At 39.9% G+C, this 27385-nt stretch overlaps 1 protein-coding gene across 2 annotated transcripts; it reads right to left on the minus strand.

Annotated features, from left to right (window-relative positions):
- Positions 1-1150: 1150 nt before the first annotated feature.
- On the minus strand, positions 1151-26325 carry LOC132895565 (complement factor B-like). 2 transcript variants are annotated; one of them, XM_060936306.1, is made up of 18 exons: positions 26240-26325; positions 25408-25611; positions 25130-25315; positions 24848-25021; positions 24619-24705; positions 24375-24508; positions 20518-20662; positions 14135-14266; positions 13911-14003; positions 10988-11125; positions 10719-10828; positions 8549-8675; positions 7936-8083; positions 6027-6106; positions 5525-5631; positions 2301-2433; positions 2013-2059; positions 1151-1801 (listed from the first exon to the last, which is right to left on the minus strand). In XM_060936306.1, the coding sequence occupies exons 1-18, from the start codon at positions 26304-26306 to the stop codon at positions 1640-1642; spliced, it is 2274 nt and encodes a 757-aa protein (XP_060792289.1). In that variant the 5' UTR covers positions 26307-26325; the 3' UTR covers positions 1151-1639. The 2 variants fall into 2 exon arrangements, with proteins under 2 accessions (XP_060792289.1, XP_060792290.1); XM_060936307.1 differs by lacking the exons at positions 13911-14003; positions 14135-14266.
- Between the last annotated feature and the right edge of the window lie 1060 nt (positions 26326-27385).

Here is a 27385-nt window from a genome sequence, read left to right on the forward strand (position 1 = left end):
CCGCTACAAGGCCTAGTCCTCTCCATCCAACACCTATTACTCTTCCCCTCTCTCTCTCTCTCCCTTGCGTTGAGTTCTTTGCCTAGATAGTCTGTTGGAAATTGTTGTTAAGTACAGTGTTTGGATCCAGCTGTAACGTGGCCAGATTCTCATTAGCAACTCATTGCTAGCTACCTCAGGGTGATACGCTAGCTGGTAGGCTTGTGTTCTCGACTAGGCCTGCAGGCGCCATGTTCCCCGACGCCATTTTGGTACCTCCCTCATTGAGTTACCTGTGATACGTCACCTAGTTTACGACATCTAGGCATTGACCACCATTTTGCTTAAGCATTGCTAGAGTGGCTAGTCGTTAGCATCTGCCCACAGATACACACACACACACACACACACACACACACACCTACACACACGCACGCATCGGCTTTCCCGAGTCACATACACACACACATAAGGGATTCTCTTTTCCTATCTCTCTCTTTCTCTCTCTCTCCCCCTCTCTCCTGCCCCAAACCTATGGTCCAGGTGTAATTGTTCCATTGTTGTGCCTTGTTATTACCTTTGCCCGACATTGAATGTATTTTGTGAGATTCTTATTAGTGAGTAGTAGACAAATAAAAGCTAATCAAATTGAATTACATTTTACTTGTTCCTGTTGTTTATTCACAAGGTCAACTATTTAGAACTCCTTTTTCCTTCAAATTTAGCTTTTGTATACAACTGGGTTTCCCATCTAATGCAGAGCTACCATTAATCTTGAATGTAACCATTCACGGTGAATATTAAGATTAATAATTTAAGATTTTATGAGACTGATCTTTAATTATAAATTGATTAATTCAATTATTACATAATTTATAATTTAATTAATCCCAATTCCACCTACACCTGTCAGATCTCAGAAGCTAAGCAGGGTCGGGCCTGGTCAGTACTTGGATGGGAGACCTCAGACGTCACCACTAGCCATCCCTGCCTCTTAGTTCTCCTGCCACTGGACTTCTCCCAACTCCCTTTTCCCTTGTTATTAATAAACTGTGGTTTGAGCGCATTTGATCTCCTCTCCTGTTTGGTCCCTGACACAAAAGCCATTAAATATTGAAAGGACAGAGTTTTCACAGACTTTCATATATTTGTTTATTGTATTTACTTTATTTACTGACAGTTGATGAAAAGTCAACGCTGAAAGCAGAATGTAGCATTCATTTATTCTCCACATGTTAAGCGCAAAGTCATGTCTCACCTTTTGAGAATCTATGGTGCAAATGGTAATGTGAAGCACTACTATGAAACAAAACATAACCAGTTCAGACTGTCTAATTTATAGCTATAATATAATCATTAATGATGAAACATTATGATAACTGTTATTGCCTTTCAGTGATGTTGCTGATCCAGACTCTTCTAAGGATTTTCACAGATCAATACTCTTGATTTTGATGAACACCAGGACAGTTCATTTTAATCACTAACTGTTCTGTAATGTTCTTTTAGTAAACTTATATTAAATAAGCAATTATCCTAATTATTTGAGACATGGCACGAATGAACATACAAATTGTTATTGTCATACTGTCCTTACTGTTGGAAAAAAAGTAGCCAAATAAATGTTTACAGAAAACATAAATAGTCATCCAGTGAACCTTTATACAAAGGTTAGAGGCGTGTCTATATCCCCATCGCCCAGGTATTTTTGAAGGAAGTCTTGCACTTGTGGACTGAATAGGTCTATGTGGAAGTCTCTGGTATCTTGTTCATTCCCACCAAAAGCACATGTATCCTTCAGACCCCAGCTGATGACTCCAACCTGTGCGTGATTAATCAGTATCATTATAAAACTTTCCTCTGTGCACTGTACTTCTGGGACAATTGATTCTGGGACAATGTAGTATTCAGGTTGAGCTCCATCACTTAATTTTCTAGCTTATTATATTTCTATTCTGAGCCATTTGCATGTGGATACTTAAACAGTAAGCTAGACCAAACATAAATTTGAAGAGGAGAGATTTAACTCTAACCTGGATCAAGCGGTTTCGTTCCACAAATGCAGGACCACCAGAGTCACCTGTTGAAATATGGCATTTAAGTAAGGACATGATCTGATAAACTGATGTGAATTCTTTTCAGAATAGTAAAGGTTCCTTACATTCATATAAAATAAGATTCAGTCTAATTACATTTAAGGGAAACATGAAGAAGGATCTTCCATTTTGCACACTAATATATTCCAAGTCTACAGTATATTTTATTGGTGTCTTGAATGTTGTCCCTGAGTTGTGTGCTAATAAACAATTATAACATATTACCTTTGCAAGTAACATCATCAATGTAATTTTGTGAAGCTCCACCACTGCATAAAAAGTTATTTGTAATCCTCTCCTTTGCATTTTCTTTGGAGATTTGTAATACGTCTTGAGCGTGTTGAAGACATTCATCTCTCTAAAGAAATGAGGAACCATAACATGACATTAGCAACTTTGTGTGATGACACATAAAAGATTGATTAGTGCTAAATTTGAAACATGAACTAGCTTTTTGTACAGCTGAGGCCAAATCTACATACACCTAGGCTGAAGACATTCAAATTCAATTTTTCACAATTTCACACATTTCAGTTTACTATATATTTCCTATGTTCACTCAATTGGGGTATTGACTTTTTTCCATAATAGGTATTTTCAAAATAATAGCCAAAGGTCAGATTTATTTCCAGTTTTATTTACTACATCAGATTTTCAGTGTGTCTAATATTTACATAAACTTTTTTAGTATTTTCTGGGACTGACTTTTAATTGCTTGAACTTGGATCAAACGCCTGATGCAGCTTTCCCAGAGCTTCCCCCAATACTTTGCTGGAAATTTTGCTCATTCCTCCTGACAAAATAGGTGTAACTCAGTCAGGTTTGATTTGCTCAGACACACCTTTTCAGTTCAGTCCACAGCTTTTCTTTGGGATTCAGGTCAGGGCTTTGTGATGACCACTCCAGTGCTTTCACTTTGCACACTAATATATTGGTTAGATTATTGTAATGCCTTACTGTCTGGATGTTCCAATAAGTGCATAAACAAGCTCCAGTTAGTTCAAAATGCAGCAGCAAGAGTCCTTACTAGAACTAGAAAATATGACCACATCACCCCTGTCTTATCCACACTGCATTGGCTCCCAATCAAATTTCGTGTTGATTATAAAATACTACTATTGAATGGTCTAGCACCACAGTACCTGAGTCAACTTCTGGTCCTCTATGACCCGCCACGCCTACTTAGATCAAAAGGTGCAGGCTATCTGCTGGTACCTCATATAGTGAAGGCTACATCAGGGGGCAGAGCCTTTTCTTATAAAGCCCCACAGTTATGAAACAGCCTTCCAAGTAATGTTTGGGAATCAGACACAGTCTCAGTGTTTAAGTCTAGGCTGAAAACATATCTGTTTAGTCAAGCTTTTTGTTAATGGTGTTTATGAGGTAAAGGTGTAGATCTGGAGGGTCCTCAGACATAGAGTGTTTTGGTAAACTAGGATGTATGGATGCTGTCAGTCCCCACTCGCTTGTTAACTCGAGTTTGTTGACGGTGTAGTGGCTGGCTGCTTTATGTCCCGGGGCTCCCTCATGCCTGTGTTACCTTCTGGCTCTCCCCTTTAAGTTATGCTGTCATAGTTAGTTGCCAGAGTCCCTGCTTGTACTCAGTGCAATATGTATACTGTTCCTACTTATTCAGGTGACATTGGGCATACCTAACAACCTGTTTCCTCCCCCTCCCCCCAAATCTGTCCCTCTGAGTTACATGTCAGTCCTGGGATCGAGATGCTGACCTCTTCTGCTCCTCAGACTTGCCTGATCCATCCTGGTGCCCTGTGTCTGGTTGGAGTCTCATCGCATCGCTCCTGTGGAGGATGGCCCCATGTGGACAGTCGAAAGTCACACCTGGAGGACGCTCTGGACACTTACAGTAATGCTTTTATGGCTGAGGATGGACTACAGTTGACTTGCTAACTTTAGGACTGCAGTTGTCATGAACAGTTTTGCACTCAAGTTCCCATCAATGAAGAGTTTATAACATCAACGAAACTGACTTCATGTTAAAACTGTTAATGTTATAGTCATGTTGTCTGTTGTTGCCCAAATGAGGATGGGTTCCCTTTTGAGTCTGGTTCCTCTCGAGGTTTCTTCCTCACATCATCTGAGGGAGTTTTTCCTTGCCACCATTGCCACAGGCTTGCTCATTGGGGATAGATTAGGGATAAAATTAGCTCATGTTTTAAGTCATTAAAATTCTGTAAAGGTGCTTTCCGACAATGTTTATTGTTAAAAGTGCTATCCAAATAAACTTGACTTTACTTTGTTGTAGTTCAGCCATTTTGTTACAACTTTAGAGGAATGCTTAGGATCATTGTTTTGTTCAATTTTTGTTTCATCAGATGATCACCAGCAAACTTCAGTCTGACTTTTTTAATGCTGGTCATACAACAGGGGCTTCTTCTTTGCCCAACAGCCTTTCAATCCAATGCTCGATGTACAACATCCTTTGCCCAATGCCTCCAACTCAGCAGTTCCTCTGCAGCTGTGTTGTGGTTCTGTTGAGCATTTTGGACCAAAGATCATTCATCCTTGGGAATTAATTTGTGCCACTTTCCTTAACAATAGTGTGTCTCTGCTGTCCCAAGGTTGTTAGATTTGCATATAATTGTTTGTACAGATGGTTGTGGTAACTTCAGTTGTTTGGAAATTCCATTTTCCCATGGTATCAAGAGCAAAAAGTCAATGGCTCCAAAAGAAAACCTGGTCCTTAATTACAGCCACAAGTGCACTCCCAATTGACTCCAAAATATGACAATTGGCCAATCAGAAACTTTTAAAAATCCTTAAATAATTTTCTGTAATCTTGCACACCTCTGATGTAAACAGAGTAGATGCCCTAATTGAATTGCCAGAATAATTGTGTTGCAAAATGAAAAGAGATTGAATATCTTTAGCCTAAGTGTAATAAATATGGTGCATTTCATAATCTTGAGCAACAACCCCTGCTATATTATTCATATAAGCCATGGTCTAATGGTTAGAGAAGCAGTTTTAGGACCAAAAGGTTACTGGTTTGATTCCCTAGACCAGCAGGAAGGGCTGAAGTGCCCTTGAGCAAGGCACCTAACCCCAAACTGCTCACCAGGCTGCTCTGGGTATATTGTATGTTGCTCTGGATAACTGCTAAATGCCATTAATATAATGTAATGATATAATATGAGAATTGTTCAGTCATTGAAACAAACAAAATGTTATTGAGAACCAAAGACAATCAGGCATATACCGTAGATATTAAAATGAACAGAAAAGAACAAAAATTCAGAAATGACAATGATATCTAAAGTGAAAATGTTGGTCAGTGAGTCTCATAATCACCTGAATATAAAATTTAAAGGCCCAACTCCATTACCAAATATTTTCCATTTTTTAAAAAAGTCTTTTAGAATTAAAACATTGCATAACATCTTTATGAATTTCTGTGGTACAATACTGAACCAGTAGTACATATTTACCTGTTTATTCTGCCTGATTTGGATATTTTTCTTTGGATCGTCAAGGGTTTCAACTTTATGTGACATAAAATACGCCTTCACAAGATCACTGTCCAACAGAAATTCCCCTGTAAGAGAAAAAATAGAAAGATACCAATAACATGCAGTTGCCTAAAGTGATATTGCTGACTGCAATGCCTGTGAGGAAGCCATGGCCTAATGGTTAGAGAATCAGCTTTGGGACCAAAAGGTTGCCTGTTTGATTCTCTAGACCAGCAGGTATGGCTGAAGTGCCTTTGAGCAAGGCACCTAACTGCTCCCCATGCTGCTCTGGGTATGTTGTATGCTGCTCTGGATAAGAGCATCTGTAATGTTCATATTTCCATGCTTTGTCTTCACAATACATTGTTTTAGTGTCCTGGTTTATTTTTAGATTTTCTGCATGTCTCTATATGTATGATATATAGTATGTACATCAGCAAGCATTGTGTTGCACTGAAAGACTAAAGGGTTTTTAACTCACTATGTTTGTCACAGCTTTCATCATTGGAGGACAGTTGTAGGGCCCTATTTGTCTCCACAGTACAGGGAATACAAATAGTTCTAGGATACACAGAGAATAACAAGTTATGAGGACTGTAGTCTTAGTTGTTTTTTTTTTAGTCACATTTGGTAAAATGCTGTGTAATTTTGTTTTAACTTTAATACTTAAATAATACTGGCTGGCGTTGAGTGGTATATCAGATATATTCCATTCAGCAAGCATGATATTGAACAAGTCGAAGACGAGTAGCTGAATGGAATATGTCTGATATACTATGAAAAAAAGCCAGGAAATATTATTATTATTATACATACACATTCTTTTCAGGTGTTCAATGCATCTTTCTCTTTCAAAAGTCTCTTACAATCTTCCCTATTTAATGAAGTAAACCTGGCGGCCATGTTTGTTTACAAATTGTCACATTCCCTCGCTAGCGCGGGAGTTTTACGTCTCTGACGGGTGACGTCATGTTGTCTTGACAACCATGCAATATCGTAAACCATATTCAACACTCATTCTCCATTGGGTAGAGTGATGTAATACATGTAGGATAAGCGATATGCTAACAATATTGCACCAAATGAATGAAACCTGCTAAAAGGGAACAGAATACATATATGTTATTTACCAGCTGGGAGGTCTGTATCATGAAATACCGTGACCGAGGTCTTGAAAGTACTGACCAAGACCCTCTGGGTCGAGGTCAGTATTCAAGGCCAAGGTCACGGTATTTCACCATACGGACCAACCTTAAGCTGGGAAATAATATATTTATTTTTTTCTTTACCAAATTCTAACAGAAAACGAGAGCACCCGAAAGGGAAAATTGAGGTGAGCCACCATTTTGAATCCTCATTCACGGCTGTAATGCAAATTGCTTCCTCCTCGGTATACAAGTGCACTTCCATGGCAGGAAAAAAAAACTATATTTTGCCACCTATGTAGTCCCCTATTTATACAAATAGGAGTCTGTGACAGCGGGGGCGTGGTCAAGCGGCGGTCTGTGACCGGAGGGCGGAGTCAGGGAAGGTAAGTGGCAGAATCACTGCACCTGACGTCAATTAGCCTGTGTTTGTGTGTCTTCCCCAGTGACCGCGCCCTATATAAGGAGGGAGAGAGAGGAGGAAGGGAGCTCTCTCCCGAACCAGACAACTAATGTGTGTCTGTCTGGGAGTTTGTGTGTGACTGAAAAGTAACACAATAAAGAGTTTTGACAACTCAGTTCTGGCCTGCTGTACTTCTGTGCTCCACCCACCCGCTCAAACTCTTACAGAGTCATTCAGGATTCAGCCATGTTTTTGCTTGGCGTTAGCAAGTTAGAGGTTTTTAGCTTTCTCCTGAAATGTTTTCTTTTATTTCTTCTTCCTCAGGGTAGTAAAACTCGCTTTCGCTATGAAGACTGTCGTTATCGCTATCCATGCTGTAAAATTAATGCTATTCTCCTGAGAAATGCTGGCAAAAATTTATAAGATTTTTGATAATCTTATAAATAAATCTAATTTTAAAAAAAGATAAATGTTGACAAAAAATGCTACTATGTTTTTTGTTGTTGTGAACGAGCGAGTCACCAGAGGTCCGTAACCAGGGTCTGTACCGTAGGATACGGACCCGCTCGCCAGCCAATCAGAGCGCAGGATTTGATGGAAACTGCACCGCGCAAAAAATAAATGTTTTTATTCCATGGAAAAAGTGTCCTGTTTTGTATGATCATTCATCATAGTCTCTGGTATGAGTCTATGTCATAAAAGTCAGCTGTTTGAATTTCTGTAAGTTGATAAGTTGTTAAGGAGGTGTGCCTGTTTATTTCTCATTTTCAAAGGTTAAAGTGGGTAAAATTGCCTTTATCCAATAAGATTATAGGTTAGATTAGATGGATTAAATTCCTCACCTGAGCTTAGAAGTGATTTCCACACCCTTCTTTAATTGAATGAGAGCCACATCATATTCATAATACTCTGATATTCCCTTCGCCGTCTTCGCTGTGATATTGTAGTCAGGATGAAGAATGAATAACTTCACCTCTGGTAATTTGACCTCTAATCAGAACAAAAGAAACGATTGTGAACATTATATCATTTTTTTCTATATTCATCCCCTTTTTGTGAAAAACACTGTATGTGTGACAACCTGAGAAAACCCTTGATATGATCATTTTGACGAATTCTACTATCTATACACTAGTTCTGACAACTACAGGCACTCCTGGCCTGAAATATGTTACTCTTTTGCATCTTATCTCAACCACAAGGAAGGTTCTAGTCACCCCAAATTTGAAAACAGAGAAAACTGTATTCAAAGCTTCCATTTGGTCTATGACACCGAAGTGTCACAGAAGTGCACATTTTATATTTATGGCTACTTAAAGTTGAGGTGTTAAGTGCTTCAAGAAGAAAAAATAGATTTTAACCAAAATATATTTTCCCACAGTTCAGGTACAGTGACTTGGGACAGGTTTTCCCAGACCACCATATGCGTGTGTGTGCTGTAACTGCATATAATACCTGCTGCATTGGGTGCCACAAGTAGAATTTTTTCAGGCTTATCATCAAACCTGAAGCAATGAGCAGCAGTGAGAATAAAGCTGGGAGTGACCAACGATCCTATACAGTTTGCCGTGCCACCCAAATGCTGTTAGAAACAGAAAAAAAGAATCATGTTGACAATTTTCAGCTGGAATATGATTATAAATGTACATATGCCAAGATATAAAAGACTGACATCAGCTGAACTGCAAACCATTTATAACCCCGATTCCAAAAAAGTTGGGACAAAGTACAAATTGTAAATAAAAACGGAATGCAATAATTTTCAAATCTCAAAAACTGATATTGTATTCACAATAGAACATAGACAACATATCAAATGTCGAAAGTGAGACATTTTGAAATTTCATGCCAAATATTGGCTCATTTGAAATTTCATGACAGCAACACATCTCAAAGTTGGGACAGGGGCAATAAGAGGCTGGAAAAGTTAAAGGTACAAAAAAGGAACAGCTGGAGGACCAAATTGCAACTCATTAGGTCAATTGGCAATAGGTCATTAACATGACTGGGTATAAAAAGAGCATCTTGGAGTGGCAGCGGCTCTCAGAAGTAAAGATGGGAAGAGGATCACCAATCCCCCTAATTCTGCGCCGACAAATAGTGGAGCAATATCAGAAAGGAATTTGACAGTGTAAAATTGCAAAGAGTTTAAACATATCATCTACAGTACATAATATCATCAAAAGATTCAGAGAATCTGGAAGAATCCCTGTGCGTAAGGGTCAAGGCCAGAAAACCATACTGGGTGCCCGTGATCTTTGGGCCCTTAGACGGCACTGCATCACATACAGGCACGCTTCTGTATTGGAAATGACAAAATGGGCTCAGGAATATTTCCAGAGAACATTATCTGTGAACACAATTCACCGTGCCATCCGCTGTTGCCAACTAAAACTCTATAGTTCAAAGAAGAAGCCGTATCTAAACATGATCCAGAAGTGCAGATGTCTTCTCTGGGCCAAGGCTCATTTAAAATGGACTGTGGCAAAGTGGAAAACTGTTCTGTGGTCAGATGAATCAAAATTTGAAGTTCTTTATGGAACTCAGGGACGCCCTGTCATTCAGACTAAAGAGGAGAAGGACGACCCAAGTTATCAGCGCTCAGTTCAGAAGCCTGCATCTCTGATGGTATGGGGTTGCATTAGTGCGTGTGGCATGGGCAGCTTACACATCTGGAAAGACACCATCAATGCTGAAAGGTATATCCAGGTTCTAGAGCAACATATGCTCCCATCCAGACGACGTCTCTTTCAGGGAAGACCTTGCATTTTCCAACATGACAATGCCAAACCACATACTGCATCAATTACAGCATCATGGCTGCGTAGAAGAAGGGTCCGGATACTGAACTGGCCAGCCTGCAGTCCAGATCTTTCACCCATAGAAAACATTTGGTGCATCATAAAACGGAAGATACGACAAAGAAGACCTAAGACAGGTGAGCAACTAGAATCCTACATTAGACAAGAATGGGTTAACATTCCTATCCCTAAACTTGAGCAACTTGTCTCCTCAGTCCCCAGACGTTTACAGACTGTTGTAAAGAGAAAAGGGGATGTCTCACAGTGGTAAACATGGCCTTGTCCCAACTTTTTTGAGATGTGTTGTTGTCATGAAATTTAAAATCACCTAATTGTTCTCTTTAAATTATACATTTTCTCAGTTTAAACATTTGATATGTCATCTATGTTCTATTCTGAATAAAATATGGAATTTTGAAACTTCCACATCATTGCATTCCGTTTTTATTTACAATTTGTACTTTGTCCCAACTTTTTTGGAATCGGGGTTGTATTCTAAAGACATTTATGTTTATTAGAAGAGAATCATCAGTAATTTTCTTCAGCAAATCACAACATATCATATCATTCATCCATCCACCCGTTATCTATACCACTTATCCATCAGGGCCATGGGGGAAGCTGGGGCCAATCCCAGGTGACTTTGGGCAAGAGGCAGAGTACACCATGGACAGGTTACCAATTTATCGCAAGGCTCATATCAATTCCAGAAAAATGTGACAGCAGTCAAGTGATGGGGAGAACTGGCTAATGAATGGGAATTGGCACATGACCAATTTGGTGGTGGTGGTGGTGGTGGGAGGAATGATAAAAACAAACCTTACTGTTATAGATATCTTTATCATCCAGGGGTATGTTTCACGCAGAGTTGATTTAAACCCAATGTCAAAGTAGTCTTTGTAGAGTCCACACAGAGATACACTCGTGCTCTCATCTAAGGAGGAAACATATACAATATAGTAAAACACACACACCAACCTAAACAGAATAGAATGGCTCTGGGAATAATTTGCAGTTAGAAACAGCTGAGGAAAACAAATTTCATCATCAATAATTTAAAAATAAATAAATAAATAAATAAATAAATAAATACCAATCATCTTATCTAAAGTCCTTGCAACGTCATCCATGCTTTTGAGTACAAAAAAATGTTCCTCGCCATCTCTTTTTGTCACCCACTCGTCAATTTTCTCTTTATCAGTGTCTTCACCCACTCCAAATGCATAAAGATCTATAACATAACCACATGTGTATTAGAATATGCATATAGAACTCGAATTGCCTATATATATATATATATATATATATATATATATATATATATATATATATATATATAGTGAGAGTAAAAAGTATTTGATCCCTTGCTGATTTTGTTGGTTTGCCCACTAATAAAGACATGATCATTCTATACTTTTAATGGTAGATGTATTCTAACATGGAGAGACAGAATATCAAAACAAAAATCCAGAAAATAACTTTAAAGAATATATTTTAATTGATTTGTATTTCATTGAGGGAAATAAGTATTTGATCCCTCTAGCCAAAAGCACTTAATACTTGGTGGCAAAGCCTTTGTTTGCAAGCACAGCGGACAGACGTTTGTTGTAGTTAACCACAAGGTTAGCACACATATCAGGGGGAATTTTGGCCCACTCTTCTTTGCAGATCCTCTCTAAATCATTAAGGTTGGTGGGCTGTCGCTTGGCAACTCGGACCTTCAGCTCCCTCCATAGATTTTTGATTGGATTGAGGTCCGGAGACTGGCTGGGCCACTCCATGACCTTAATGTGGTTCTTCTTGAGCCACTCCTTTGTTGCCTTTGCTGTATGCTTCGGGTCGTTGTCATGTTGGAAGACCCAACCACGGCTCATTTTCAACTTCCTGGCAGAGGAGAGGAGGTTGTCCCTCAGGGCTGCACGGTACATGGCTCCATCCATCTTCCCACTGATGCGGTGAAGTAGCCCTGTGCCCTTGGCAGAGAAACACCCCCAAAACATAATGCTTCCTCCTCCATGCTTGACGGTGGGCACAGTGTTCCTGGGGTCATAGGCAGCATTTTTCTTCCTCCACACATGACGAGTAGAGTTTAGGCCAAATAGTTCAATTTTGGTCTCGTCTGACCACAGAACCTTCTCCCAATCACTTTGTACATCTTTGAGGTGATCATTGGCATACTTTAGGCGGGCCTCCACATGTGCCTTCTTAAGCAGGGGTACCTTTCGGGCACTGCAGGATTTTAATCCATTGCGGCGCAAAGTGTTGCCAATTGTTTTCCTGGTGACTGTGGTCCCAGCTGCCTTGAGGTCATTCACTAACTCCCACTGTGTGGTTGCAGGCTGATTTCTCACAGTTCTCATGATCATTGCCACCCCACGAGGTGAAATCTTCTGTGGAGCACCAGACCGAGGTCTATTGATGGTCATGTTATACTTCTTAAATTTTCTCACAATTGTACCAGTGGTTGTTAGTTTAATACCCAGCATCTTGCTAATGTTTTTGTAGCCCATTCCAGATTTGTGCAGGTCAACAATCCTGTCTCTGAGGTCCTGAGAGAGTTCTTTGGTCTTACCCATGTTGGAGAGTTTGGAATCTGTCTGATTGTCTGATTCTGTGAACAGGTGTCTTTCATACAGGTGATTAGTTAGAACAGGTGTCTTCAGTTCAGGTAACAATTTGATTGGGAGCGTCTAACTGGTCTGTGAAAGCCAGAACTCCTAATGCATACTAGGGGATCAAATACTTATTTCCCTCAATGAAATACAAATCAATTAATATATATTCTTTAAAGTTATTTTCTGGATTTTCTTTTTGATATTCTGTCTCTCCATGTTAGAATAAATTTACCATTAAAAGTATAGAATGATCATGTCTTTATTAGTGGGCAAACCAACAAAATCAGCAAGGGATCAAATACTTTTTACTCTCACTGTATATATATATATATATATATATATATATATATATATACACAGTGGGGCAAAAAAGTATTTAGTCAGCCACCAATTGTGCAAGTTCTCCCACTTAAAAAGATGAGAGAGGCCTGTAATTTTCATCATAGGTACACTTCAACTATGAGAGACAGAATGGGGGGAAAGAATCCAGGAAATCACATTGTAGGATTTTTAATGAATTAATTGGTAAATTCCTCGGTAAAATAAGTATTTGGTCACCTACAAACAAGCAAGATTTCTGGCTCTCACAGACCTGTAACAACTTCTTTAAGAGGCTCCTCTGTCCTCCATTCGTTACCTGTATTAATGGCACCTGTTTGAACTCGTTATCAGTATAAAAGACACCTGTCCACAACCTCAAACACTCACACTCCAAACTCCACTATGGCCAAGACCAAAGAGCTGTCAAAGGACACCAGAAACAAAATTGTAGACCTGCACCAGGCTGGGAAGACTGAATCTGCACTAGGTAAGCAGCTTGGTGTGAAGAAATCAACTGTGGGAGCAATTATTAGAAAATGGAAGACATACAAGACCACTGATAATCTCCCTCGATCTGGGGCTCCACGCAAGATCTCACCCCGTGGGGTCAAAATGATCACAAGAATGGTGAGCAAAAATCCCAGAACCACACGGGGGGACCTAGTGAATGACCTGCAGAGAGCTGGGACCAAAGTAACAAAGGCTACCATCAGTAACACACTACGCCGCCAGGGACTCAAATCCTGCAGTGCCAGACGTGTCCCCCTGCTTAAGCCAGTACATGTCCAGGCCCGTCTGAAGTTTGCTAGAGAGCATTTGGATGATCCAGAAGAGGATTGGGAGAATATCATAGGGTCAGATGAAACCAAAATAGAACAAAGATATGAAGTTTATCTTTGAGTGGTGAACATATTCACAAGTGAGCAAAACGAACGAGTGAAATATTTTCAACACAAGATGATAAACTTCATATCTTCACGCAATTGTCTAATTTCCTCTCTCTCTGTCTCTCTCTCTCTCTCTCTCTCTCTCTCTCTCTTTTATGTTTTTATGTTTTAAAAGGATTTATGTTTTAGTCACCAAGATTTCGATCCCGATTTATATCTCCATCATATACTGTTTGCTTGATTTCCTCAACAATAGGTTTGGGGTTTCCTCCCATATTGGAGACACCTGTAGACATAGTGAAATATGGAGAACTGTAAATAATAATAATAATAATAATAATAATAATAATAATAATAATAATATAGACTGTAACAGTGAATCATCATGGAATTTTCTTATAATGATAGGATTAATACCATCCGTGAATATGATTACGATGTTCTGTGTCTCGGCAAAGGTTGTCTTGTTTTGTGCCTTCTCAAAACTGATGCTGTTTCGTATATTTTCATAAGCTTTCCGAATATTGGTTCCAGATTTCTGACCTTTATCTGATAATTAAATAAAACATATTAAACCAGGATGATACAGAACATAGTTTTCAAAAATCTTTTTTTTTTTGCAATTAATAAAAATCATTTAGATGATTAACAAATGACTTACATACTTACAAAAAATGGTAAGACTTTATTTGTTTATTTGTCTATAGGCTGTCATAAAGTAGCCTTCTTAACATGTCACATGCTTATCTGTCTAAATAATGTATCAATTAGTCCACATGAATTTGAAATTGGGATAGGACCAGGAATGAATTGGTATGACACATTAACAGCTACAGTGGTGCTTGAAAGTTTGTGAACCCTTTAGAATTTTCTATATTTCTGCATAAATATGACCTAAAACATCATCAGATTTTCACACAAGTCCTAAAAGTAGATAAAGAGAACCCAGTTAAACAAATGAGACAAAAATATTACACTTGATCATTTATTTATTGAGGAAAATGATCCAATATTACATATCTATGAGTGGCAAAAGTATGTGAACCTCTTGGATTAGCAGTTAATTTGAAGGTGAAATTAGAGTCAGGTGTTTTCAATCAATGGGATGACAATCAGGTGTGAGTGGGCACCCTGTTTTATTGTTTGTTTGTTTTGTGTATACGCTTTTTATCTGTTTTGTACTTTGAGAGCTAAGTGATACCGGAGTCAAATTCCTCATGTGTGTCCACATACCTGGCAATAAAAGTGATTCTGATTTAAAGAACAAGGATCTATCAAAGTCTGATCTTCACAACACGTTTGTGGAAGTGTATCATGGTACGAACAAAGGAGATTTCTGAGGGACTCAGAAAAAGCATTGTTGATGCTCATCAGGCTGGAAAAGGTTACAAAACCATCTCTAAAGAGTTTGGACTCCACCAATCCACAGTCAGATTGTGTACAAATGGAGGAAATTCAAGACCATTGTTACCCTCTCCAGCAGTGGTTGACCAACAAAGATCACTCCAAGAGCAAGGCATGTAATAGTCGGCGAGGTCACAAAGGACCCCAGGGTAACTTCTAAGCAACTGAAGGCCTCTCTCACATTGGCTAATGTTAATGTTCATGAGTCCACCATCAGGAGAACACTGAACAACAATGGTGTGCATGGCAGAGTTGCAAGGAGAAAGCCACTGCTCTCCAAAAAGAACATTGTGTCAGGGGAAACAGACGAGGACCCAAGAGCGCAAGTTAAATGTTGAGTTTTATTGATAACAGGGGAAAGGGAGGATGTGCGTATGTGAAGTTCAGTGGCAGGAGGACTGAGAGGCAAGGATGGCTGGTGGGAGCATGGTGGTGATGTCTGTGGTCTCCCACCAAAGCACTAACCAGGCTCGACCCTGCTTAACTTCAGAGATCAGACAGGATCAGGTGCTGTCAGAGTAGGGAGGCTGTAAGCTGACGGCACTAGGTGTTCAGGCAGTCTCCCAGCGAGCAGTCCCTCAGCAGACAGACAGGACAGCACAACAGGCAGGAGTGGGGAACAGGCTGGAACACAGAGTCACAGATCAGGTAGCAAGATAAGGGACAGAAATGCAGGGTCAGGTTACCAGGACTGAAGAGTTGACGGAGTCGACGCCTAGAAGACGATCTGACACTGAAGCTTGGGAGGACAGCAGCTTAAATACACACAGAGGAGGAGCAGGTGATAGGCAACAGCCAATGACAGCCACTGAGAGTTAACAAGAGGAAGTGTATGCGGGCGTGACCGGTAATGCTGAGTGGAGAGGAGTGGAGATGTTACCTGAAGAGAGGAAACCCACAGGTAAGACCATAATACATTGCTGCTCGTCTGCAGTTTGCTAAAGATCATGTGGACAAGCTAGAAGGCTATTGGAAAAATGTTTTGTGGACAGGTGAAACCAAAATAGAACTTTTTGGTTTAAATGAGAAGTGTTATGTTTGGACAAAGGAAAACACTGCATTCCAGCATAAGAGCCTTATCCCATCTGTGAAACATGGTGGTGGTAGTCTCATGATTTGGGCCTGTTTTTCTACATCTGGGCCAGGACGGCTTGCCGTCATTGATGGAACAATGAATTCTGAATTATACCAGCGAATTCTAAAGGAAAATGTCAGACCATCTGTCCATGAACTGAATCTCAAGAGAAGGTGGGTCATGCAGCAAGACAACGACTTCAAGCACACAAGTCGTTCTATCAGAGAATGGTTAAAGAAGAATAAAGTTAATATTTTGGAATGACCAAGTCAAAGTCCTGACCTTAATACAGTCGAAATGTTGTGGAAGGACCTGAAGCGAGCAGTTCATGTGAGGAAACCCACCAACATCCCAGAGTTGAAGCTGTTCTGTACGGAGGAATGGGCTAAAATTCCTCCAAGCCGGTGTGCAGGACTGATCAACAGTTACTGGAAACATTTAGTTGCAGTTATTGCTGCACAAGGGGGTCACACCAGATACTGAAGCAAAGGTTAACATACTTTTGCCACTCACAGATATGTAATATTGGATCATTTTCCTCAATAAATAAATGACCAAGTATAATTTTGTCTCATTTGTTTAACTGGGTTCTCTTTATCTACTTTTAGGACTTGTGTGAAAATCTGATGATGTTTTAGGTCATATTTATGCAGAAATATAGAAAATTCTAAAGGGTTCACAAACTTTCAAGCACCACTGTATATAAACTGGATCATTCCAATAAAGTAAATAGCAAAGGGACAAGTTCAAGTTTATAGATCATCTACTAAACAACAAACAACCATAAACTTTTGACATACAGTGGTGCTTGAAAGTTTGTGAACCCTTTAGAATTTTCTATATTTCTGCATAAATATGATCTAAAACATCATCAGATTTTCACACAAGTCCTAAAAGTAGATAAAGAGAACCGAGTTAAACAAATGAGACAAAAATATTATACTTGGTCATTTATTCATTGAGGAAAATGATCCAATATTACATATCTGTGAGTGGCAAAAGTATGTGAACCTTTGCTTTCAGTATCTGGTGTGACCCTCTTGTGCAGCAATAACTGCAACTCAACGTTTCCGGTAACTGTCGATCAGTCCTGCACACCGGCTTGGAGGAATTTTAGCCCATTCCTCCGTACAGAACAGCTTCAACTCTGGGATGTTGGTGGGTTTCCTCACATGAACAGCTCGCTTCAGGTCCTTCCACAACATTTCAATTGGATTAAGGTCAGGACTTTGACTTGGCCATTCCAAAACATTAACTTTATTCTTCTTTAACCATTCTTTGGTAGAACAACTTGTGTGCTTAGGGTCGTTGTCTTGCTGCATGACTCACCTTCTCTTGAGATTCAGTTCCTGGACAGATGTCCTGACATTTTCCTTTAGAATTCGCTGGTATAATTCAGAATTCATTGTTCCATCAATGATGGCAAGCCATCCTGGCCCAGATGCAGCAAAACAGGCCCAAACCATGATACTACCACCAACATGTTTCACAGATGGGATAAGGCTTTTATGCTGGAATGCAGTGTTTTCCTTTCTCCAAATATAATGCTTCTCATTTAAACCAAAAATTTCTATTTTGATCTCATCCATCCACAAAACATTTTTCTAATAGCCTTCTGGCTTGTCCACATGATCTTTAGCAAACTGCAGATGAGCAGCAATGTTCTTTTGGAGAGCAGTGGCTTTCTCCTTGCAACCCTGCCATGCACACCATTGTTGTTCAGTGTTCTCCTGATGATGGACTCATGAACATTAACATTAGCCAATGTGAGAGAGGCCTTCAGTTGCTTAGAAGTTACCCTGGGGTCCTTTGTGACCTCGCCGACTATTACACACCTTGCTCTTGGAGTGATCTTTGTTGGTTGACCACTCCTGGGGAGGGTAACAATGGTTTTGAATTTCCTCCATTTGTACACAATCTGTCTGACTGTGGATTGGTGGAGTCCAAACTCTTTAGAGATGGTTTTGTAACCTTTTCCAGCCTGATGAGCATCAACAATGCTTTTTCTGAGGTCCTCAGAAATCTCCTTTGTTCATGCCATGATACACTTCCACAAACATGTGTTGTGAAGATCAGACTTTGATAGATCCCTGTTCTTTAAATAAAACAGGGTGCCCACTCACACCTGATTATCATCCCATTGATTGAAAACACCTGACTCTAATTTCACCTTAAAATTAACTGCTAATCCTAGAGGTTCACATACTTTTGCCACTCACAGATATGTAATATTGGATCATTTTCCTCAATAAATAAATGACCAAGTATAATATTTTTGTCTCATTTGTTTAAATGGGTACTCTTTATCTACTTTTAGGACTTGTGTGAAAATCTGATGATGTTTTGGGTCATATTTATACAGAAATATAGAAAATTCTAAAGCGTTCACAAACTTTCAAGCACCACTGTATACAGTGGGGCAAAAAAGTATTTAGTCAGTCACCAATTGTGCAAGTTCTCCCACTTAAAAAGATGAGAGAGGCCTGTAATTTCCATCATAGGTATACCTCAACTATGAGAGACAAAATCAGAAAAAAAATCCAGAAAATCACATTGTCTGATTTTTAAAGAATTTATTTGCAAATTATAGTGGAAAATAAGTATTTGGTCAATAACAAAAGTTCATCTCAATACTTTGTTATATACCCTTTGTTGGCAATGACAGAGGTCAAACATTTTCTGTAAGTCTTCACAAGGTTTTCACACACTGTTGCTGGTATTTTGGCCCATTCCTCCATGCAGATCTCCTCTAGAGCAGTGATGTTTTGGGGCTGTCACTGGGCAACATGGACTTTCAACTCCCTCCAAAGATTTTCTATGGGGTTGAGATCTGGAGACTGGCTAGGCCACTCCAGGACCTTGAAATGCTTCTTACGAAGCCACTCCTTCATTGCCCGGGCGGTGTGTTTGGGATCATTGTCATGCTGAAAGACCCAGCCATGTTTTATCTTCAGTGCCCTTGCTGATGGAAGGAGGTTTTCACTCAAAATCTCATGATACATGGCCCCATTCATTCTTTCCTTTACACGGATCAGTCGTCCTGGTCCCTTTGCAGAAAAACAGCCCCAAAGCATGATGTTTCCACCCCCATGCTTCACAGTAGGTATAGTGTTCTTTCAGCATTCTTTCTCCTCCAAACACGACAAGTTGAGTTTTTACCAAAAAGTTCTATTTTGGTTTCATCTGACCATATGACATTCTCCCAATCCTCTTCTGGATCATCCAAATGCTCTCTAGCAAACTTCAGATGGGCCTGGACATGTACTGGCTTAAGCAGGGGGACATGTCTGGCACTGCAGGATTTGAGTCCCTGGTGGTGTAGTGTGTTACTGATAGTAGCCTTTGTTACTTTGGTCCCAGCTCTCTGCAGGTCATTCACTAGGTCCCCCTGTGTGGTTCTGGGATTTTTGCTCACCGTTCTTGTGATCATTTTGACCCCACGGGGTGAGATCTTGCATGGAGCCCCAGATCGAGGGAGATTATCAGTGGTCTTGTATGTCTTCCATTTTCTAATAATTGCTCCCACAGTTGATTTCTTCACACCAAGCTGCTTACCTATTGCAGATTCAGTCTTCCCAGCCTGGTGCAGGTCTACAATTTTGTTTCTGATGTCCTTTGACAGCTCTTTGGTCTTGGCCATAGTGGAGTTTGGAGTGTGACTGTTTGAGGCTGTGGACAGGTGTCTTTTATACTGATAACGAGTTCAAACAGGTGCCATTAATACAGGTAACGAATGGAGGACAGAGGAGCCTCTTAAAGAAGTTGTTACAGGTCTGTGAGAGCCAGAAATCTTGCTTGTTTGTAGGTGACCAAATACTTATTTTACCAAGGAATTTACCAATTAATTCATTAAAAATCCTACAATGTGATTTCCTGGATTCTTTCCCCCATTCTGTCTCTCATAGTTGAAGTGTACCTATGATGAAAATTACAGGCCTCTCATCTTTTTAAGTGGGAGAACTTGCACAATTGGTGGCTGACTAAATACTTTTTTGCCCCACTGTAGTTCAGCATTTGTTGATCGTCTAGTTTATGACCTAGTTCATGATCTACAGTGAACTATCCAAGTAGTTACCAACTATTTATTTACATCAGTTTATCCAATTACTTCCTTAATTAAATGCCAAATACTGTAGTTCCCATCTATATTAATTCAGAAAATGAATTAGTTTGATTATTAAATAATGAATTGAAATTCATTAGAACTACCCACATTTAGTTCAGATTTATTCTCAGAACAAATTCTATCCACTTAAAGACCATGTATGTGAGACACAAATTACAAAGATTTTTAGCAAAGCTTCTCCAGCTCAAAACTCACCGTCATAATTATAATCATCTAGGATTTTGAGAATGTCCGCTAACTTTACTTTACCCCTCTTGAAATCATTAACATTAACAATTTTTGTCACATCTGTGGCAAAAATGATGACTTCATAATTCGGAGAGACCTCATAATAGCTTATCTGTTGAAAAAAAAAGATTAAATAAAAGTGCAGTAAAGATCAAACACTCAGACATAACCATTCAGACCTGGAATGTTGTCATGGGAAATGAAGGACAGCAATACAGTATAAAATGTGAATATTACTAGATTATCAGTTGTTTTAAAACATAAAATCACATTCACCGAGTTTATCATTTGAATAATAAGGTCTGGATTTACAGCTTGCAGACATTTCCTGACCATTTTTTCTCATGCAGGTAGTGAGAAGTGATCGAAAAATTGCAGCAAAAATATTGGCAAAATTAGATTGAATTCTGGCTCTACTTACACATTGATCTTGTCACACATAGTGCTAGCGAACAGAGTATGCTAGCGGCATGGTCACCACAGACTACAAATCCCAAACACCTCATCGCCCTCCTTCTCCAGAATTCTAATCACTCAATGTGTTACTACCGGACCCTACCAAGTCATTGTTTACTGTGTTGACTTCCAGTGACTCTGACATTAGTTCCGTTTGTTTTTGACTCTAATCATACGTCTATTCATCCATCCATCCATCCATTGTCTGTAGCCGCTTATCCTGTACAGGGTTGCAGGCAAGCTAGAGCCTATCCCAACTGACTATGAGCAAGAAGTGGGGTACACCCTAGACAAGTCGCCAGGTCATCGCAAGGTGATCATACGTCAAGCCTGCTATATTCTAAATGCACATTGCTTGACCCCTGGCTTTCCCCTAACTACATTTGAGACTCTCGATTTGGATTTGTTTACCAGTTTGGGTTGCATCCACTCTCCCTTGCGATTGCTTCCATAAGTGCCTGCCATTTCTGATAGGATACTTTGCTGATATCATGGATGCAGCAGAAGAGGTGAAGCAAACTACTCTGTCTGTGCAGGGACATTTGTTAGGTGAACATCAGCAAATGTTGAGTGATCTGGATATCGGTCTATATCCCAACTCACCGCTGCTGTATCGCAAGCCCTCCTAACATGTTCCGCACCCACTATCAACCTGTCTACACTTGTGCCCTGGCTGGATAAATTCTCTGGGCAACTTCATCGACTGTGAGGTCGTTCAAAGACTCCAGCTACCCATGCAAGAACTTCCACAACCCGTGGGCCTCCAGGCCATTGATGGCGGCCCCGTTGGGGAGGGGTTCATCACCACCCATACACTACCCCTGGAGATTCAGGTGGGTACCATGCACAAAGAAACTATATCCCTGTTTGTCACTCACACAAAAAACCAGGCCATTGTTCTGGGGTTTCCCTGGTTAAAACTCCATGACCCTCTCATTTCCTGGCAGCACAGAAAGATCCTTCATTGGTCACCAGCCTGTCAACAACACTGTCTTCACCTACCCCAGATTACCCTAGCCTCCACCTCAGTGGAGAGCCCTGCATAAGATGGCACCGAACATGTCCCCACTTACTACCATGAGTTCAAGGAGGTCTTCAGTAAGGGAAAGGCCAGCAGGCTGCCTCCTCACAGACCTTTCAATTGTGTGATAGACCTCCCAGACACCACACCACCATACTGTCACATCTACCCCCTTTCTCTCACTGAACAGAACGCTATGGAGGAGTACATGCAGATGGCCCTATAACAAGGCTACATCTGCCTGTCCACGTCACCTGCATCTGCAGGATTCTTCTTTGTAGAGAAGAAAGGGAGGGCCTCAGATTCTGTCTTGATTACCAAGGACTCAATCAAATCACTGTTAAGTATCCATATCCACTGCCACTGGTGCCATCGGCTCTAGAACAACTCCGATCAGCATGTATCTTTACAAAGTTGGACCTCAGGAGTACCTATAGCTTGGTGTGTATCCGTGAGGGGAACGAATGGAACACACCACTTCAGCACCACTTCTGGGCACTTTGAATACCGGGTGATGCGATATGGGCTATATTGTGCACCCAGCATGTTTCAATGTTTCATTAACGATGTTCTCAGAGACATGCTAGGTTGTTACATCATTGCCTACATCGAAAACATCCTAATCTACTCTCCACATGAGGACAGTCACAAAACCATGTTAGAACTGTGCTCACCTTGACAATCACTTATAAGTGAAGGCAGAGAAATGCGAATTCCATGCTTCACAGATCTCTTTCCTGGGCTATGTTATCAGTGCAAAAGGGCTCAGACAAGGTAGCTACAGTCACACCATGGTCCTCACCCACCACAGTAAAGGAGCTTCAATGGTTCCTGAGTTTTGCAAACTTTTACCGGAGGTTCATCTGGGGCTTTAGCACCATTGCTGCTCCCCTTACTACTCTACTCAAGAAGGGACTAAGCGGCTTCAATGGAACCAAGGGGCGGAGGATGCCTTTGCCTTGTTCAAGTCAGCCTTCACCACCCAACCCTTCCTCAAGCACCCAGACCCTTCAAAACCATTGACTGTGGAATTAGATGCCTCTGAGTCAGGAATAGGTGGTGTATTGTCCCAACACTTCAGAGAAAGACCCAAACTGCATCTCTTGACATTCTTCTCCAGAAAACTCACTCCAGCAGAACAAAACTATGACATACAGTAGGTAACAGAGAACTCTTGGCCATCAAACTGGCCTTGGAGGAATGGAGACACTGGCTCGAGGTAGCCACACATCCCTTCATCATTCTTACAGATCATAAGAACCTAGAGTATCTGAAATCAGCTAAGAGACTGAACCCTTGTCAGGTACATTGGGCTCTCTTTTTTACTCGGTTCCAGTTCTCCATCTCCTACTGACTCAGATCCAAGAATACTAAGGCTAATGCCCTCTCAAGAATTAATTCCTCCAGCTCCTTCAACCAAGAGTCCACACCCATTCTACCCCCAAGTGTTTCATTAACGCCCTCACTTGGGAGATTGACAAAGAACTGGCTCAAGTTCAGCCTCGCAACATCCCAGAAGAATTGAACAATATCCCAGAACAGCTGTTTTGTTCTACAACTACTTCGGGGCTGCCTCATCACTTGGGTGCACTCATCGCTAGCCATGGGACATCCTAACAGCCACTGCATGTATTGCCTGCTTAAAACAAAATACTGGTGGGAGAACATGCTCACAGAAATTAATAAATTCATCTATTCCTGTTCCACATGTGCCCAAGCCAAGGTATCCCAGGCTCCACCAGCAGTTCATGCCACTACCCACACCCCAATGCCCTTGGTCTCACATAGCCATAGATTTCATCACTGATATGCCCATATCACAAGATCACACAGTCATCATGGTAATCTTTGACCGATTCTCCAAAACCCTCCGCCTCATTCCATTGTTCAGCTTATCAGCAGCTTTTGAAAGAGCAGAACTAATTTTCACACACGTATTCCAGTACTTTGGTATACCAGACTCTAGCGCCAATCCATCAGTGCAAGGTATTGCTCAGTGTGTTACTACTTGACCCTACCAAGCCGTTGTTTACTGTGTTGACTTCCTGCGACTCTGACCTTAGTTCCATTTGTTTTTGACTCTTTTCATACATCTAGCCTGCTATATTCTGACTGTACATTGCTCGACCCCTGGCTTTCCCCTAACTACGTTTGAGGCTCTCGATTTGGATTTGTTTACCAGTTTGCGACTCACCCACTCTCCCCTGCGATTGCTTCCATAAATGCCTGCCATTTCTGAAAGATCTCTTTTCATTAAGTAGCAATACTAGTTAAGAATATTTTTTATTATAATTTTTAACTACATATCAATTGTTAAAACCAACAAGTTTGTTTTATAATCATATACCTTTGTGATGAGCTTCTTAATGACCTTTTTGGCCTTGTTAAAATCTTCTTCTTCTATGCTATCAGATGCATCCAGAGCAATGTAGATGTCAAGTTTTCCTCCCTTATCCAAACGTATTTTCTTTCCAACCTGACCTGAAAATTTTAAAAATGAACTGTCATTTATTGCTCAGTATAAAACCAAGTCATTTACAGTCACTTGCGAAAGTGGAAAGGAAATTGTGACTTGTGGAGTCCTACTGTACCTGACTCCTCATTCAAGGATAGAGTAGTCTTCATAGAATTGCCAAAAGCCTCCGCTACTTCTTCAGGAGTATCATATGCGAAATCAGCTAAAATTTAGAAAAGGGGACTATATGAAATACCACCAAGCTGACATCAGGCAAATTAAACATGATCCCTCTATTACAGTATTTCTAGACTGTAGAACTTTGGAGTGCACTCTGGTGTCTGTGGTACTATGAGGATGCTTACCATAACACTCCGGCTCTTTCCCTGACCATTGGCCACCATCCTGACACACTCGCACTTTGGAACCTATTAGTTTTAGATTCTTTGAACAGGTGTAGGTAACTTTGTCATCAATGTTGAAAATGTGACCTTGTCTGCTGGCCCCAGGTGGAGTGCCAGGGTCTGGGCAGTGATCAGCTGTGGGTTGGGTATGTTTTGTTATTATAAGTTCTGGCTGGCATTTTCATTATGATTTCATCAGAACTGTGTAAGAGTTAATTAATAAAGGTGAAGCTCATTACTTACTGTTATGACTACAAATTGGTGTGCCACCACTCCACTTCCCATTGACCTGACACACACGGGTTTCAGATCCTCGAAACGTGTAATCAGAATTACACCTATAGGTGGTTGTGTCATTCACGTAGTACAATGATTTAACAGGAATCACAACTCCATTTACCAGAACATTTGGATTAGGACATGTGACCTCTGAAAGAGTCAGGGAGGTACTGAAATAATGCAGCTGTGTGTAAAGGACAATTTGGTGAATGTGGGCTGTTGCAGAATGGTTTGTTACTTACTCTTGCACACTTGCACAGGTTTTGTGCTGGGTTTAGGATCCCACTGGCCTCTGTGACATTCACGCTTTTTTTGAGGATATGGATAAAAACCCTCTGGGCAGATGTATCTCAGTATACTACCAGCATTATATGAATTGGAGAGGATGTATTTGCCCCCAGTGATATTCAGATAATTGTCAGGGCACTGAGATAAAGATGGAGCACCTACACAGGAACAGACAATTGGGTCTAACATGTGATGGGAAGATATTCAAAAATCACGGTGTTTTGATTAGTTTTTCTAGCTGGAATATTAAGTCTTCATAGGAGGTTTTATATGACATAACCCAACAACAAAACAAATATTAAAAAGTAAGCAGTGCAATAAAGTATTTATAGACCATCTTAAATTTTTGTACTATTCTTTATTATACATTTAGATACATTAAACATTTACTTTCCTACAATTAAAAGAAATTAACTCTTTTTTTACCTCATTTTATTTGTTCTCTAGTTTACAAAGGATCGATATTTTAAACTGTGGTAATCTTAGAGGGGAAAAACCCACCTATAATTAATTTGTGTTTGTAATTTCATCGTGATTGTTAAAGATTACATATACTGTAGATTGAATATCTATACTCACTTTAATTTTTAATGCTTAGCTCCTTTAATGTAAATATTTAACATATTATTCCAAGTAAATATTTGAGTGCAGAACAGTAACAGCTTCTCAAGTTGTTTCTGACTCAATATGACTGTAATATATTTGCTCTTATAGAAGAGAATAAGGGTTAATATAAAATAAGCAGGAATATCACTCAGATTGTCAAGATAAAGTCAATAAGCTTACCGTTTAGAAAGGGGAAATGGCTTAAAATCACCAAAAATAATGAAGTCCAAAGAAGCAGAGACTGCATGTTGTTTTTTCAACCTTACTGTAAATGAGATTTTTAAAAAAATAAGGAACTAGGAGGTAGAGGAGTATTTATAAAGCAGGGGTTGGAGGGCAGAGTTAATTCCAGATGGTCACTGTTTAACCTGATGTCAAATAAAGAGGTTCGTTACACCAACAGTGTACAACAACTGATTATCAGTGTTTTATCTAGTCCTGTTAGTGAGCAAAATGAAATCTGTGAAAATAAAAATGGATAAATAAACCAATAAATGTGTACATCTCATTGAGTAGTATGACTGAGGTGTGGGACAAATAAAACTTCAATGCAAATAAAATTATTTTTCAAATCTTGCATTTTATTTAAGAATCACGAAATACTACTGTATCTCAAACAATTGGAATATCATGAAAAAAGTTCATGCTTTTTTCATAATTTAATTCAAAATGGTCAATTTTCATATATTCTATATTCATTACACATGAAGTGAAATATTTCAAGCCTTTTTGTTTTAATTTTGATTATGGCTTATAGCTCATGAAAATCAGAAATCCAGCATCTCAAATTATTAGAATATTTCCTAAGATCAATCAAACAAGGATTTCCAATACAGAAATGTCCAACTTCTGAAAAGTATGTTTATTTGTACATTCAATACTTGGTTGGGGCTCCTTTACCACAAATTACTGCATCAATGCAACGTGGCATGGAGGCGATCAGCCTGTGGCACTGCTGAGGTGTTACTGAAGCCCAGGTTTCTTTGATAACAGCCTTCAGCTCGTCTGTATTTTTGGGTCAGGTGTTTCTCATCTTCCTCTTGATAATACCCCACAGATTCTCTCTGGGGTTCAGGTCAGGCGAGCTGGCTGGCCACTCAAGCACAGTAATATCATGGTCAGCAAACCATTTGGTAGTAATTTTGGAACTGTGGGCAGGTGCTAAGTCCTGCTGGAAAAGGAAATTGGCATCTCCATAAAGCTTATCAGTAGATAGAAGCAAATCTCCTAGTAGATGGCTGTGTTGACTTTGGACTTGATAAAACACAATGGACCAACACCAGCAGATGACATGGCACCCCAAATCATCACAAACTGTGGAAATTT

The sequence above is a fragment of the Neoarius graeffei genome, chromosome 12 (genome assembly GCF_027579695.1).
Source record: "Neoarius graeffei isolate fNeoGra1 chromosome 12, fNeoGra1.pri, whole genome shotgun sequence".
NCBI classification, from domain to species: Eukaryota; Metazoa; Chordata; class Actinopteri; order Siluriformes; family Ariidae; genus Neoarius; species Neoarius graeffei.